This window comes from Phoenix dactylifera, chromosome 12, assembly GCF_009389715.1.
Source record: "Phoenix dactylifera cultivar Barhee BC4 chromosome 12, palm_55x_up_171113_PBpolish2nd_filt_p, whole genome shotgun sequence".
Taxonomy (NCBI): domain Eukaryota; kingdom Viridiplantae; phylum Streptophyta; class Magnoliopsida; order Arecales; family Arecaceae; genus Phoenix; species Phoenix dactylifera.
The window spans coordinates 7806259-7823153 of record NC_052403.1 but is presented as its reverse complement, the minus strand read 5'-3'; the positions used below and the strand labels follow the sequence as shown (position 1 = coordinate 7823153).

Sequence of the window (16895 nt, the reverse complement as noted above, 5' to 3'; positions counted from 1 at the left end):
ATGAATTTTATATGCGACAATCAGTCCATCATCCATATCTCTATGTAAACATATTCCATCCATTAGTTAACAGCATCACGTATGAGAGAAAACGACGCCCTTAATATATAGGCATATATGATTCATCCACATAAAATATTATATGCATCCATGTGGTAAATTCTCTATTTCATCCCCACAAATGTTTCAGTGCGAGTCCTCACACCTGACCAAGCTTTATTGAAGAAGTCCCAAGCATTCAACCGCATGATCTTGATCAAACGGCTAAAAATGCTAAAAAGGTTCAAAAACTTTCGCATTTTTATACTAGTAGTAATCGGTCTTCCCACCGTCCGTTGGCACCCCCTCTCTCTCTCTCTTGCAAGACAATGATGGAAGAAATAGAACTGAAAGAGTGAGAGAGAGTAGAAGAAGAACGAAACCCTAACTATAACCCTAATACCACACCCTAACCCTAGGTGGGAGAAGCATGGAGATCGTGGCCGCTGCTCGCCGACGAGGGTTGCATGAGTAGGTAGGGAGAAACTAAGTGCGGCATCCATCTCAGATTCCTCGAGCACCAATGGGGTTGATTGTCATGCCCTCTTCTTCTCAGCCGTCACATTCGTCTTGAACCTTCTTACCTTCGGACATCCGGGGAGCCCTGCCTCACCGTCAATTTTCAGGTAAATTTACGCCTTTAGCCTGATGATTTTCCATTGTTTTTCAAGTTTTGAACTGGAAAAATCTTTTTTTTTTATTTTGTGGACCATTGATGTGCGCCGATACATAGTTTATTCTTGAAGTCTTGGTGGAACCGTAACGATATGAAATTTATTATATGCATTCGCTCGTGACAGATCCCTATCGTTTTGAGGCGAGCACATCTAGGACGGATGTCATATAATTATAGCAACAAGGGAAGAATGATGTGATATTATTTATGAATCCATTTTTGGTGTCGTACCCAGATTTATACAATTTAGATAAATCATACTCTCTTAGTCTCTTGCATATAACATGGGTATCCTAAATGTAATGTATAGCCGAAGCATACTAAAGTACAATCTTTTTTTTATGCGATTCTAAGTGCAATATTTTATGTCCCCTCTACCTCACTCGATATTTTGTCCTTTTTTTTTTGAGCTAGTTGAATAGATCAAACCCTTCTAGCATGAATATATCTCAAAAATTAAAAGAAGAAAAAAAAAAAAAAAGGTGATGAAAAGAAGATAGAATAGACATCTAGTTCTCACAAATCCAACCGCCAAAGTGCTACACAATAAATAAGACAACCCAGCCAGCTGCACTGTTTGCCTCACGATAAGCATAAGTAATTTGAAAGGCCACACAATCCCTAAGGACATGACTATAAGAAGATGACCTGTCTTCATTGATGCAAGCAGAGTAGCACTGCAAGCAGAGTAGCAGATTTCGATATTTGTCCTTCATGATTTAAAGCAGCTTATGATGCCAACCTTTACCTCGGGCTGCTCCGTCCTGTTGTTGCTTCAGCTAGCGAGTGAAATGGATAGCCACCACTACCACGTTTGTTTCTCTCAGCGACTATGGAAATTTTCCACTGCACCAAGCTCGCAACATAGATGTAAAGCATAACCTACAGCATACATCACACACCATTTGATATGGAACTCTAATTCAAAATTTTTTATGTTTACACAAACACATATCACCATTTTAGTAAACTTGACTTCTGTTCAAAAAATAGTAGAAATCAGATTATGTGAGGGTTTGAATTCTTTATTCATACAGCGCTTGTACATTTTGAAATGTGCAAGCTCTCTGCAAACCATGCTTGTCATCTGATTCTTTACAATTTATAGAGGATTTCCATTACCAATAGCCTGCCCAAACTATTTTATTGATTCAGGTGGTATCAACAGGGCAGAAAACTTAATCAATTTAATACATAAATTGATGATCTTGCTACAAACAATTTATCAAGATGCCTGTCCTGTAAAGCACAATGGCCTACTCTCAGAGGCACAGGGCATCATTGACCTAGCAAACCCCAACTCTCCTGGGAAATTTCAGGTCTTCAGCCAGGCACAACTCTAATAACCTGTTTCTAACTTCCATCTCCAAGCAAAATATGCATATTGGTTATACTTTCCCGAAGGCAGTGTGCAACCATTGAGCCTAGCACAAAGACTACCCAAAATATCTAGCATCATAGCACATTAATTACATCAGATTTTGCGTTGCCTTGCAATTGGATCTCCTCAAACCAAACGCTTTCCATGCAGCTGCCAACTTCTGAGCACCATACAGAAAAAACACAATCTCTGATACAGATCTGCCTGGAATGTAAGGGAAACTGATATTGTTCGCTAAATCTTGCAGTGGAGCATAAATATCATCATCCCTTGGTCATATTCTACAATTCTTTTCCACAAGAGGCAATAAGAAATTTTCACTATAATTTGTATGCAGAATTCTCCAATCCTTTGTACACGTGATGCCCAAACTCAACAAAGAATTCTGTAGTCAATGAGGTTAGGTGCTTCACCATGCCAAACATTTACTCCAACACAGACAGTTTAGTTTTCTTGTGGAAGCGGTAGCTGACAATGCTGATCCATTCTTTCACAATCCAACTTCTCCTGGCCGAACATGAACATTTCGCATCATCCCAATCTAATGGTATGGCAACATCAGTACAACAGAGGGCACAAGGATTAATAAAAAGAAAAATCCGCATCTCATTTCGCTGTAGAAACCTTTAAAACAAGGGCAGATGATAAGTGAGAAGAACATCAGTCTAGGAGGAAGAGGCTTCAAGGTGCATTAGAGTAACATGCAACATGGAAAGAGAAGGGAAGAAGAGGAAGGAATCAAAGGAGTGGTACTCTTTATGCCTACACTAATGAAAAAACCCACAAATATGACCCCTTTTCACATACTTTGACTAAGCCGGAGCATTTTGGACTTAAAACCCAAAATCTAGATATCCGTGTGGGCCTCTATGGAAAATGCTATCTAATTCACCATAAGGCCTGGATTTTTTTTCTCATAAGCTGAAAATGAAAATGGCTTAACCCATGTTCTTTTTTATCACTGTTTTTCTGCTTTTAGAATAAAAAAAATAAAACAGCAACAGAATTCCAACCCCATAGCAGCTACATAAAGCTAGCAAAAGTAGTAGAACCACTTCATAGCAACCATTTACAGAAGCATTGATCACCACTTGGCTATTCTTTTCTCCCTTCATCATGTCTTATACAGTCAGTTCATTTAAAAGATCCAAATTCTTTAGTAGTTTCTCAGACTCTTAAGCAAAATTCTGGCCTGGAATTATCTGTTGCTTCAGAATTGGCAACCCCCATGTCTTACTACATGAGCTAATAGTCCCACTTAAAATGAATGCAATGATACTTTTGCCCATTGTCCTATAGTCTCACTCAAATGATTGATGGCATCAAATTTCTTTAATAGAAACCAGCAAGTCTACCACAAGCACATCAATCCAATTCCACTTGTCTATCAAGATGCAATGTTGTGTAACAGGAAGCCAACAATGTCATGAAGAAAAATGAATCATAAGAAACTGGCCGGCATGCTTCTTTACACATTATATAAGAGCAACTATTTTAACTGAGCCACTAGACAGCAAGACCAATTATATATACATGCTTGAAAGTAGAATATTGATTTGCAGTATCCTTGAAGGTGCTAATTAAACTTAAGAGTCAAATCCTTATGGGATGCACAGCACTCAAATTGAGACAATATTTCATTGCCTCGAATTCACCAACTAAAAATAACAAAATCTAGGATATGGATCAACATGAATATTTAGACCTCACATCAAGAAGTGCTTGTGAAATTCTCATTCCACTCAATAACTTTTCTATGTCATGTGATGTTCCATTAGAAGGTTCATCCTCATAGAGTGTCATTTGTAAGTACACTAGTAGCATTATAACTTTGCATCATTCAACTACCAACAATGCCATGTAAAGCTATTGCACATTAAAACATCACATTTCAATGAGACATCACTTGTTAGTAACCCCAAAATCATCATCAAGTAAAAGTACTTTGTAAACATGCATACATTTTATATGGATTTCACCACAGCTAATAGCCCAGGCAATTTAAACTAGTTATATGGATCAGACTATTAAAGGTTTTACATATTCTATGCACATTTCCATGTAGAAAGTCTGATTCTGCATAAAACTAATGAATGCCTATAAATCATCAAGTAGACTCCTTCATTATATCCATTTTGTAATATCATCCGGTTCTTCAATAACAATGTCACTGCCTACTACAAAAATGATATCTTTATTTGACATTAATGCTCTAGGTAGACTAAATTAAGATTTGCAATCTCAGTACCAAAACCCATAACTGTCCAATTGATACACCTTGTATCGAGTGTCAGTACGATACAGACCATGATATCAATACTCGATACAAGGGCGTATCGATTCTTGGTACCCTAATGGTACAATACGGCATACCTTGTCCCTAGAGGTATGGTCCGAGATCGCAGACCTTGGTTCAAATGCATTCGAAAATTCCTTCTTGATGAAAACATGCATGAGTACACAACATACACCTTAAAGAAGCTCCATACCCTTCCAAGCCGAAATTTATACAAGTATCATCCATGTTGATTCGTATTCTATTTTTTGTTATTTTAGTTGGTGAATTCTAGGGCAATAATATATTGTCCCAATTTGAGAGCAATGCATCCCACAAGGAACAATTTAATTAGCACCTCCAAGGATATTGAAAACCAATATCCTACCAACAAGCATGAATGCTCTTCCTCCAATGCCTTAATACACTAATATCCATAGGGCATTGCTTGAGGAATCCAAACAGCGCACAATTATCAGACAGATATGAAATCACCTCACATTAACAACATTTTGTTGAAAGCCATGCTCCCTTTCAAAATTGGCATGCTCAAGCGATCTTTTACTTGATTTAAAAATCATAAAAGATCAAACCATGTGCCTTATCTTCAAACCCACAATGCTTATTCCGTCAGGCTCCACATTCAACACGTGCATTTTTGGTTTCTTCTAGCGAGACACCTATTACATAGCTTCCAAAACATTGAAGCAATTGAGAGTTCTAATACTAATCCTGATTAAGCACATACAATTTTCCACAGCAATTTCACATGTTGATAAGGCAGATTGCGTTGATCCTTTCGAAGGAACCAATTCTCATCCTTAGATCACAATACATATTTTTGTGGCAGTAAGGAATTGCAAACGGCCATGTCATCTTGACTTGATTTCTTTGGCAGGGCATACACTTTCAGAAACATGTATTGCATATCTTTAGCTAGCTAGCACTTAACTGAACCTAGCAATTGTGAATTATTGTACCACTCTAACCAGAAATATGTTAATACATCCGACGCCGTGAAATTTCTGGGGGAAAGGGAAAAAAATAGACTGTAAAATATAATATGGTTGATCAGTTCTCATATGTAAGCTCATGACATGCTTGATCCAACTCAAGTTCAGATTGCCTCATCACACTCTACTCTTGTAACCATTATATTACTCTTCTCGACCAAAGTTATCAGGAAATCGCCTTCTCATCCGTCTAAAGACGGACAAAATATAACCTCTCTAGCATCCGGCGTCATATTAGATATTTTTTTCCAAAAAAAAATCAATCCAAAAAACTCGCCCATTAAGATCCAAAACAAACTCCATCTCTCACTTTTCCTAGTTCCATCATAATTTTATCAAACTCCAAAAAGTGAAATCTATAATTAAAATAATAAAAAATACAAACTATAGCTATAGCTTGTAATAAAAACTGAACGGGAACCTAGCAATTGTGAATTAATGTACCACTCTAACTAGAAAAAATCAAACAGTAAAATATAATATGATTGATCAGTTCTCATATGTAAGCACATGACATGCTTGATCCAACTCAAGTTCAGATTGCCTCAACAAACTCTACTCGTGTAACCATTATATTACTCTTCTCGACCAAAGTTATCAGGAAATCGCCTTCTCATACATCTAAAGACAGACAAAATATAACCTTTCTAGCATCCCGCATCATATTAGATATTTTTCGGAAAAAAAATCAATCCAAAAAACTCGCCCATTAAGATCCAAGACAAACTCCATCGCTCACTTTTTCGTAGTTCCATCATAATTTTATCATACTCCAAAAAGTGAAGTCAAGAACTGAACGGAATCATAAAAACTGAACGGAATCAAAATAGCTCCAGACAACAGAATCATGTCAAGAACCGTCGGTTCTAATGAAGAAAATGGAAACGAATGAGATTTTATCAAGATTAGGGTTTACAGAGGAGAAGAATGGAACAATCTCACCTCGACGGATCCGCTGAGGCCATGGATCAGATCTCTGGCAGCGACCCAAGGTCAAATCTCCTACGAAAAAACGGAAAAAAAAAAAGGAAACGGAGAAAGAACCCTAATTCCGATACTTGGCGACGGGAGACCGTCTTTTATAGAGCCACGAGATCTCAACCGTTGAGCGAGTATCATGCGTATCCGGTAAGCTTACCGAACTCCTTATCTAGTCGTCCCAATGGAAGCATCAAAGCAGTACTTTTAAGTTTTCACCATATCATCTTTATCATAATAATTTAGTACAAATTTTTATCTTCTTTTCTAGTAGAATATTGCATATAAAATACATGCGAGGTGCTGAGAAAGTAATAAAAAAGGTTGGAGGAATCCCAATTCATACAAAATAAAAAAAACCTTATGCAAATAAGATACTAATATATCCATATTTGTATCCATATTTTTCAATGATAATGGATGTTAAACTGATAAAAAAATTAGTATTTGTACTTTTTTAAACCTGACCCAAATTAATCAAAATTAAATTGGTTTTGATTAGTTCATGGATTGCTCATAAAATCAAAAAAAAAGATAAAAGTATTAACTATATTTAAAATCATACATCAAGAATGCAGTGTGAATGATATATATCAACTGATAGCATATTTGAAAGAATTTTATAAACAAAAAATCCAAACTATATATCTAAAATATAGTTTATAAATTACAACAACAAGAAATCAGCATTTTATTAAAAACGATGATTAATTCAAATTGCTCGTAATTTATAATGGATACACTAAAATAAATTTAATTAGACTTTAATTTATTTGATGATAATATATTGGCCTGACTTTATCGATATAATAATGGCGGTTTGACTCAAATTATAAACCAATGGTTATTATTTGACGAGCTAAGTTGATACCGATTAATGTTATATACCTAGGTACAAGATTATTTCCAAAAAATTAGTTCATCTGGTGCTGTGGTGTATGTATATTTTTAATTTTAGTGTGCTGTGATTATTGTTGATATATTAAAACAAAATTCTAAGTCGAACCCAAACAACCTGGTGTTGTGGTGTAGTTGATCATCACGTTAGTCTTACACATTTAAAGGTCTCGAACCTGGGCGCAGCACGATTTACTCTTATCTTCATTTATTTTTCTAGATTACTTTAAATTTTTATCAACCACTCTCTTGCTTTCAATCTTATGAAGTATTTCCCTCCTTTCTTCTTTCATTTTTCTCAATTATATTCTTTAAGAATGCTCAGGCCCTAGCTCTCTCATAGTCCAACTTCTCCAAAGCAAAGGTACAATTTAGAATCTCAACAGCTTTAGAAAATTTCCTCTCTAATTGACTTCCACTTGTTATTCTTGTTTTCTTTTTATAACAAAATATAGCTCATCCTACATTTCACTTCCTTTTGTATAAACAATTTTATAGTAATGAATGTTCCGGACATTTGGTCACTGGACTTCCGTAAAACTTAGAAAAATTTATTATAATTTTGTTGACATCGGTTCTCATCACTTGATTTCTATTCTGCAAGCATGACTAGAAAATGGCTGCCTTTGTTCATCTTTTTTTTTTTTTTTTGACATCAATTGGAGGGAGCATAAAGCTCCTGGTTGTGTCATCTTAACTTCATAATGGATGTCTAGATAAGTCCTTCAATCAATGTTACAAAGTTTCATTCAGACCAATCACTTATGTGATCAAAGAGCTACTCGAATCAGCTTGATATTATAGCATAGTAGTTGTTTATTGAATTTTTGCAAACTCGCCATCCATATTCTCACATTCAATTAAACCAAAGTATACCAAAAGGCCGTTAATAAGCTCCCCCAAAGTAAAAATTCCATGGCATAATTCAAACCAATCATCACTAGATGGCATCGTCTTTGATGGAAGCAATGAACTTTTCATTCAGTTGGAGTTCCACGAAACCAAAAAAAAAATTTGGTTGCCAAAATCCAACTAGTCAAGTCATTGCCGTCCTAATAAAGAAACACCACCTTCATTAATGATAAAATTGATCTCCATGAAAAGTATTACCTAGCTCATTATGATAATTGTATGATAATCTCCACCATTGCAGCTGTCATAACAATTTCTATCGCGATCGCCTATATTATTATGATCTAGCGATTCTTGTTATTGATAGAGCATGATAGTTATTAGTTTCAAAACATTACCTGTGTTGCAATAACTCCTTCATCTCCACAATCTGTTGATGAGTTAAATTGCTTCAAATTTCGAATTAGCTATTTTACTGAGATGGATCTCTAAAAGTCAAAGTATAAGACTTAAGATTGCCATTGCTGAACTTCTCTTTTTTGCTTGTCCATCAAAGTTACGCAAAAAATCGATACTTGCATAAGAACTTAGTTCCTCTCAATGCTGCTTTCAATAAAAAAAGGATAAAAAAAGAGAGAAAGATAGAAGAAAGGGTAGGAGAAGAAATATTCCACCAATTAGAGGGGATTAAAATCTTTGTGGACAAAATATAAATTTTACCTGTTTGGGGGGGGGGGGGGGGGGGGGGGGGGGGGGGGGGGGGGGGTGCGGGGGGATCCACTAGTAGCGGAAACGTTCTGCGCCTTAAATAGAGAGCTCAATAACCCTTTTCTCACGAGGACCCTTTTGTGGGACAAAACTGTGAGAAGGGCTTCGGGTACGCTCGACCTCCAAAGCCGACAATACCTCGTGGAGGACGCGGTCTCTTTCTCTGCTCGATTGGTGTGGGTTATGCTGTTGCACGACGCTCCGGCCAAAGCGCCGTCTCCGCAACAAATGGCGCACCCCTTGCCATAGGCTACCCTCTAGGATTGGGAGACGCATTAAACCTTCCCGCTAGGGGGGCTATGTTGTGGGGGGCTGCCGAAGTTAGTCCCATATCGACTAGTAGCGGAAAGGTTCTGCGCCTTAAATGGAGGGCTCAATGACCCTTTCCTCACGAGGGCCCTTTTGTGGGATAAAACCGTGAGGAGGGCTTCGGGTACGCTCGACCTTCAAAGCAGACAATACCTCGTGGGGGACGCGGTCTCTTTCTCTGCTCGGTTGGTATGGGCTATGCTGCTGCGCGAGGCTCCGGCCAAAGCGCTGTCCCCGCAACACCTATAATTACATTTTTTATAGTTTAAAATAATAAAAATAATCCTACAAAAATTAGAAAACCTAGAAAGTTTGTAGGGTCGGAGGAGCCTCTAGAGTGATCGGTGGCTGGGGAGAACAAATAAAACGAAGGGCAAAAAAAACGCGCACCAAGAACGGTGACGAGAGGGGACGAGTCGTTGGCGGCTTCGCATTCCTACACCGAATAGGAACTGTATCACTAGTTTGCTCCGCTAGATCTGCTCTGGAAACCCTAACTCGATCTGGTTCGGGGAAAACTCCGTTGATCGAGCAGCCGAAAGACGTGATTTTTCCTTGGAATCCGGTGAGATACTCGCACACCATACGTTGGTCTGCTAAAAAGTGGCAAATTTAGATGATGAAGTTCTTCGAATTGTTGCAATGGGATGTGTCTGTGATGGATTAGAGTTGGATGTAGAGCTATTGAGGTAAGAATATGGTTCTGATTACATTGGGATTTTTCCATTTCGGTGGAACATAGAAGTAATTAGATGCCACCTAGAAATGCCTTCTGTGTCTGCCTTGTTCTTTGTAGGAACGAAGGAACAGTATGAAAGCTCGTGGCTTTTTGCTTTTTCGCGATAGTTTGTTCATCGATAGTGAATGAGGCGAAAGAATAATTGTTCTAGCAACCCATTTTGTTAATTTGTAAGCTATAGATGAATCAAAATTTGCCATTACCTTTATATTGTTTGTTTGTGTGTGTGGGTTTGTTTTTGTTCTTTCTTCAGGGTAAGGGCTAGTTGAAACTCTTATAGGTTCCATATGAACCTCCAATAGTGCGCGATCTGGTTTGATCTAATTTTCTTATCGACAATTGAAAATCTCATGATGTTAAAAAAAATGACATGGTTAATAATACAATTCATGATCTCTTTTATGATAATTTTGCAGAGTGAAAAGGTTCCAAGCTGTTAATAGAAGAATTGGAGTCAGAGTAAAATGATGAACATATTGGCATGATATTATATTTGTTTTACTTAAATTTCTTTTACACATACAATTACATACGCAGGCCATTTAATCCAAAAGTTCAATCTATACTTTTTTAAAAAAATTATATGTTAGTCACTTCATTATGTTTGTTTAATCTTGTGTATCGAAAGTTTTAAGCCAACATGTTCGCTTCCCAACCATGTATCCAAGTGAAACCAAGTTTCGAAGATAGATGCTCCACAACTTTGCACTTATATCAGCAAGATAGTCTTCATGCCGTGTTTATGTGGATACAAATTTGTGATCAGCTTTCTTTTTTGCATATTAATGTCCCTGTATCTTAATTTGTTGAAAGGTGATCGGCATTCTATTTTCCAGATAGCCGTCTCTCTACATAGAACTTTTTTCCCTTCAAAGTATGATTGAAGTGATCTCCTTATTGAGCACAACGTGAGTGGCGCACCATGCACTTATAATCTTTAAATTAGCATTCTAAATTCTAGATTTTCTTTGTTGTCAAGGACTCTTCGATCTGTCTTTCTTTGTGAGCCTGTAGCGGCAAACAGAACTTTTCATCTATTGTTGAAGAAAGTGCATCAACCTGTCATAATGTGGCCTTGTGGCTTAAGAATCAGATCTGACAACATCCCTCAGAGCAATGATTTGGAAATTGTGAACTTATAAACCCAGTAGTATTGTTTAAATTTCTGAGTGCTTGAGGAAATGTGGGTTCCATGATAGTAGAGTTAAAGATTAAACATGGAAGTCTTCCCAAAGTTACAAATATATGAAGACCCTTTACAGTTGATCATTTATTTTCCTTTTTTTCCCTCTTTTCTTCAGGAGTATTCCTGTGGGAGCTTTTAAGTTATGGACATAATATCTCAGCTACAAGAACAAGTTAATACAATTGCTCTTCTTGCTTTGAATACGTTTGGAACACTGCAAAGAGATGCCCCACCAGTCCGACTTTCACCAAATTATCCTGAACCAACCACAAAGCTCTCTGAGGAGACAATCAACATTGCGGAGCATCCCAAGGCAATGAGTGCAGCTCTGGTTGAAGCTGCAAAAAAGGCGAGTAAAGTTTTTGAGTATCTTTTAGAAGCATAACTGCATAATTTATAAATGTTGAATATTTTAAAAGCTTTAATAAGTGAGCAGCTTGGTAACAACACATGGCATTCAGTCTGTTCGATTTTGTTGCTTACGGCTTTTGATTTCCCTTTGAGAATTTGCATGAAGCACTCGGCATACATACTTTGGTCCTAAGTATTCTGTTTGGGTTCATATAACATGTACTCCGTTCATCTTGAAGCTAATTTTTGTGGTGATTTTTCTTGACTGTTTCTGTTTGTGGCTTTTCATATGCTGTTAGTTACTTGCAAATATAAATTTCGAGTCGTGGCCTGAAATGCTGCATCCATTCTTTATTTTATTTTTTTTCATTCACATATTCTTGCAGGAAATGTGAGTCTTACCCTTGTGACAAACACCCTTCTTTTGCAGTTTGATGCACTTGTTTCTGCCTTGCCGTTGTCGGGAGAAGAAGCTCAATTGAAAAAAATTGCAGAACTCCAGGTAAAGTAACTAAACTTGATCTAGTCCTTTACCTCATCTATCGAAGTGGGACAACTTAGCTTATAATGAAAATAGGCTTCATCCATCAAGGGTATCATGAAACTAGGTTTTCTTTGTTAATTGGATGACAAATATTTCTCGAATTGAGTGACACACTTGAATAACCAGGCAGAGAATGAAGCTGTAGGTCTGGAACTTGAAAAACAACTCAAGGCTGCAGGTATTTTTCCATGAAACTTTTCTTGAGAAGATTCAATTAATTCATGATGCTTTTACATGATCCTGTTCCCAAAAATTAAGTATGTTCTCCTGCTTCGATGATTTTCGTTTGGTTGACTGAAGACTTCCTTGCATCTACCAAGTGATGAATTTCACCAGCTTCTTCTGAGCTGTCATTATCATGACATGCAGCTGAACTTATTCCAAAGGTCAAGATAATAACCTTCAGGGAAGTAATAGAGATTCACTCAGGGAAGTAATAGAGATTCACATAAAACCAAGTTGTTTTGCACAAATCAGAAATTAAGCAGAAAAGAAAACGAGAAAACAGAAGCCATGCCTCTTCTTTGAGCCAATTATAAGGGTCACAAAAATCTTATGATATGGTCGCCACAGATATATTATAACATAGTTATATGAACACAACTTTCCGTTACAGCAAACTTCCGAAATATAAATACAGCAGTACTTGGGTTATATAAGAAAATAAATGAATGAACCCAAACACTGACACACAAAACATAGACATGTGTTAGACATGCATGTCAGACACTGTGATATGGACCCAAATGTTGATGAAACCATTGCAGAAACTCCTGAAGAATTGTCAATTTCTTCTCTAATTATATGATCACTGCATTGATTTTGGAGTTTCCTGAACATCACAGACCAATAAAATGTGCAAACTTTCTCTTGTTTCATTGTCATCATCATGGCACATGGCTGCAAGCATGCTCAAGGTGGAGATGATTACTAGATTGAAAAGACTTGGAAAATTATATACACAAAATCAAACTTCATTTAGCAGAATATAAAAGAGACAAACATATTCCAAAATTCCAATATTAATGCAATTATATAGAAATGCTTTGTTGCGACCTGCTGAACATCATTTACTATGAAGACTAGAAACAAAAAAAAAGAATAATAAGAGTTAGGGGGCATTATCAAAGGAAACTTTCCTTGGCATTTGACTTTGATGTTGTCATTGCTCTTACAGAACAGGAATTGAAGCAAGTTCAGGAGTTGTTTCATCAGGCTGCGGACAACTGTTTGAACTTGAAGAAACCATACTGATCATCCTGAAAGTGGTAATAGTTGACTTCTTGGAACAGTCTTGGACAGCAGCATTTGATTTCTTGTATTTTAAATGCATGATCTTGTTTCTTTTATTATGAAGATGGTTTTATTCTATATGTCGACATATTATTTTCTTTGGGAACAACTTTGATATGGTTGATCACAGGAAATATTCAGTCTCCTTGAATCTTTTATGAAACATGAGCACTTATTAAAGCTATGGAAATAAATGAGTACAAGCATATCCAATTCAATTTTTTTAAATGTAATAGAAGAACACAATTTAGTTTATAATATTTGAACATAGTTCGTATTTGATCTCGTCTACAAAGTTAATAGAAAAGCCATATCAGATGACAAACATACGCTTAGCTTGTAGGGAGATCTTTCATGTCTTCCAAGATACAGGCTTCAATTTTGAGTCAATGTTTAAACTAGAAGAAATCACAAATTTGGACTGTCCGAAGTTGGAAACCAAGTGGATTCATTTTTTGTCCCATAATTTTTCCCATTATATTGTCTTTCCTTACATATTTTGTTTAATAGGAACCTAAATCTTATGTTGATATAATAATGATTTAAATTTATATCTTAGCATAGTTGATATTGACAAGTAGGTCTTGGGTAACTGTGTCCTCAAGCCAAACTCTTTACTCTTTTTTTTTTTTGCTTTTTTTACAACAGAACACCTAGTGAGTTCTTATAATTCTTTGCTTAAAAAAAGTTTTGGAGTCATTCACTATAAATTGAAATTAGAAAAAAAAAGTCAATTATATTGCACATGCCATGCATCTTGAGTTTTTGCCTGAAGAATCATTTTGAACAAATGATTAAAATGCACTACATGCCTATATTATCATAAGTAAACCCCACTAAGAGGCTAGATGGCAGTATGTCGCCCTGTTCATTAGCAAATTGGGTTAAGCATAGGCACAGAAAGTTTTTACCTATAATTGGTTTCAGCTTCACTAGTACAAGAAAAAGATGCTGCCTCATCCTGCATTTCCAGGGCCCTTGTACAGCATACTTTTGTTGCAGAATCCTGTATTTGTGTTTGATTTTCAATTCCTAAAATATATGACAGCAATAGATTACAAGAATCAAGGCTTTTTACCATCAATGCGAGCTTCAGGGATGCAAATTAAAGTTGGTATGGCTTCAAGAAAATTGAGCATGTTTTAGGACCCCGTCAACCCAACCTTCCTCCAAGTTGGGCCAACATTTATAGCTTACCCCAGTCAGCTATTTTGTGGAACCGTGGAAGAGTTTAATCTTGACGTGAAAATGTGCAGTTCGAATCAACCGGGGCTACCTGGACGGTTGGAAGTTTGACCCTAGCTGCAATCCTGCAGTTAAAAGCACTGGGGCTGTTAGATGGAAGAAAATATGTTCATATTATGTTTGCTGACTCAAATAAAACTGAAATTGATTGTGATTAAAAAGAATATGACTGAAAACATATAAGAGACAAAAGGGGGGGGGGGGAGGAAACTCAACTAAAGGGATGGAAGTTCATAAAGATTTCGGAAGCAGGAATAAGATACCACAGCAATGTGGCACTATTTGTAAAATTTTTGAGTTTTTTACAGTACGCTATGGCTTCTATACTCATGTATCACAGTGCCGTGCTGACCAAATAGGTGCCTGTGTGCCTGGTCTTATGACAAAGACTTAGGTCCAGATTTAAAGAAAGTGTAGAGTTCTTTTTCCTTTCCCTTCTACATATGGCTGGAGCTGCTGCTTTGATTACAATATTTTGGTATTTTTTTCAATTATATCGAACCTAAAGATTTAGCAAATTTTCTGCAGAGCTCAAAGCAATACAGAGTTGGACAGATGCCGCTGAGAACTGAAATGTTAACAAAGAGTTCTGGTGTTGTGACTGGTCTCTTGGCTTCTAAAGAAACTTGATGGATATCAAGCAATATCTTTCCTGGATTAGGAACACCATTAAGATATTGCGGCCTATCACATTCAGAAATTTAGACATTCCTGACAGTAGAGAGTTGCAGATTTCTTGTATGTATTTTCGTTGTATCGATCTACCATTAGAATTTTTTACTGGCACAGAGTTGTCTGTTTTTCTTTGCCCAGTATCTTGAAAGGGAAGTCTCACCAACCCCTTATAGCTCACCAGTTTTAAGAGTTTGAATCTGAGACAACTTTTTCTTGGATAATCTTTCTTCACAATCTACCTTGGCCTTTATTTGTTAGTTGAGATCCAAGTCATAAGCCAGGTTGAGGGCTCAAGTGATGATGGAGAGGATTCTTGATCTGTTATGCATTAGAAGAGGAAAACCGTCAAAACGCTAATGATGCTTTGTTGTTCTCTCCTACTTGGATGTCACTTTTTATAAATCATTTCTACTCTGGAAAACATGTCAATATATGTCAAAAACATCCAAAACCTGCATTCCCTCTCAGATGGGCTACTTGGATGTTAGATGTGCCTTTTTTCTATGGTGAAATATACATTTTCTCATCTTTCAGAAATGGCGAGAGGTTGAGGTCAGGCACGGCTGGGTCATGTTAAGATCAAACTGCGATTAAAGGTCAAGAGTTTAAACCCTGACAGGCGGCTAATATCAGATTCCATTTCCAATTGGGAACTAAACAAAAATATTTTAAAGCTTTTAGAGTAAATAAAAATAAGAGGGCGAGGATACTTTTTAAAAATTTAAATGTTTTTGTAATTTAAAATTTTCAACACAGATATAGTGGTCCATTGATGTTGAGTGAGGATGACGAAGGTTTGCTGCACTTTCAGCGAACGAGATCTATTTTCAAAAAAAAGATCGGGTATAGACATTACCGGCTCGGCCAAGTAGTGGAGCATCCTTTTGACTCGTAGATGCCTAATGCAGCAGCAAAAACCCGGCAAGCTAGCTAGAGTGCTTGTGGAAGGCTGAAAACAACGCCAGAACTAAGCAAAGATGGCTAGGGCATGGTAAAGAGGGGGTGGCCTTCGGCCAAAGCGCCAAAAATAGGAAAAAAAGACTTTCTCACTCTAAAAGCTTACTATTGGCATACAACTTATTGTAATAACATGCAAATGGCCACAGTTTTATCAACTATGTATATTTACGTTTGTCAATGGTTGGGTTTCAAAGCAAAATGATAGATAATATAGGATTATCTTGATTGTTATTTCAGTCATTGTTGTGTTGATAGCGGGGTATAGGAGGAGAAATCATAGCTCTCAAGCCGAGCACTCCAAATCTAGCTCCCATATCGAGCACTCTAAACCAAGCTCCCATACTAAGCACTCTAAATTGAGCTCCCAAGCCGAGCTCTCATGTCGGCACTCCAGGTCAAGCTCTTATGTTGAGCACTTCATGACCTCCCATGTCGATTATTCTAAGTGCTCCACTCAAATTCTAACGATCTAGAAAGATTACTCTACTCTAGTAATTTGTAATGATTTTTATTCTCTTGCTAAGTCCCGTTGTTATTTCAAAACGCCACTTGATTGAAGCATCCGAGGAGGCCCAACTGGAGGCACCTCGGCAGATGCGTGACTCTCCACGGTTGATTAGTGCTCCATGTTCCACCCCCGCGTGATTGAAGCATCCAAGAAGGCCAGTTGGAGCCACCTCAATAGGCTTTTTTTTGCTGTGTGCGCAGAATTGC

At 37.1% G+C, this 16895-nt stretch overlaps 1 protein-coding gene and 1 long non-coding RNA gene across 4 annotated transcripts; one reads left to right on the top strand and one right to left on the bottom strand.

Annotated features, from left to right (window-relative positions):
- Window positions 1-1691: 1691 nt before the first annotated feature.
- LOC103712659 lies at window positions 1692-6452 on the bottom strand. The gene is made up of 2 exons (XR_604968.3): window positions 6327-6452; window positions 1692-2637 (listed from the first exon to the last, which is right to left on the bottom strand). It is a non-coding gene; the product is annotated as an uncharacterized LOC103712659 (long non-coding RNA).
- A 3054-nt stretch (window positions 6453-9506) lies between these two features.
- LOC103712658 (mediator of RNA polymerase II transcription subunit 21-like) lies at window positions 9507-15629 on the top strand. Of its 3 annotated transcripts, none has more exons than XM_039132530.1 (6): window positions 9507-9877; window positions 11229-11462; window positions 11895-11966; window positions 12135-12186; window positions 13186-13276; window positions 14350-15064. In XM_039132530.1, the coding sequence occupies exons 2-5, from the start codon at window positions 11256-11258 to the stop codon at window positions 13260-13262; spliced, it is 408 nt and encodes a 135-aa protein (XP_038988458.1). In that variant the 5' UTR covers window positions 9507-9877; window positions 11229-11255; the 3' UTR covers window positions 13263-13276; window positions 14350-15064. The 3 variants fall into 3 exon arrangements, with proteins under 3 accessions (XP_038988458.1, XP_038988457.1, XP_038988456.1); XM_039132529.1 differs by lacking the exon at window positions 14350-15064 and adding an exon at window positions 15075-15629 and having other exon boundaries at window positions 9508-9753; XM_039132528.1 differs by lacking the exon at window positions 14350-15064 and adding an exon at window positions 15075-15629 and having other exon boundaries at window positions 9508-9877.
- Window positions 15630-16895: the final 1266 nt, after the last annotated feature.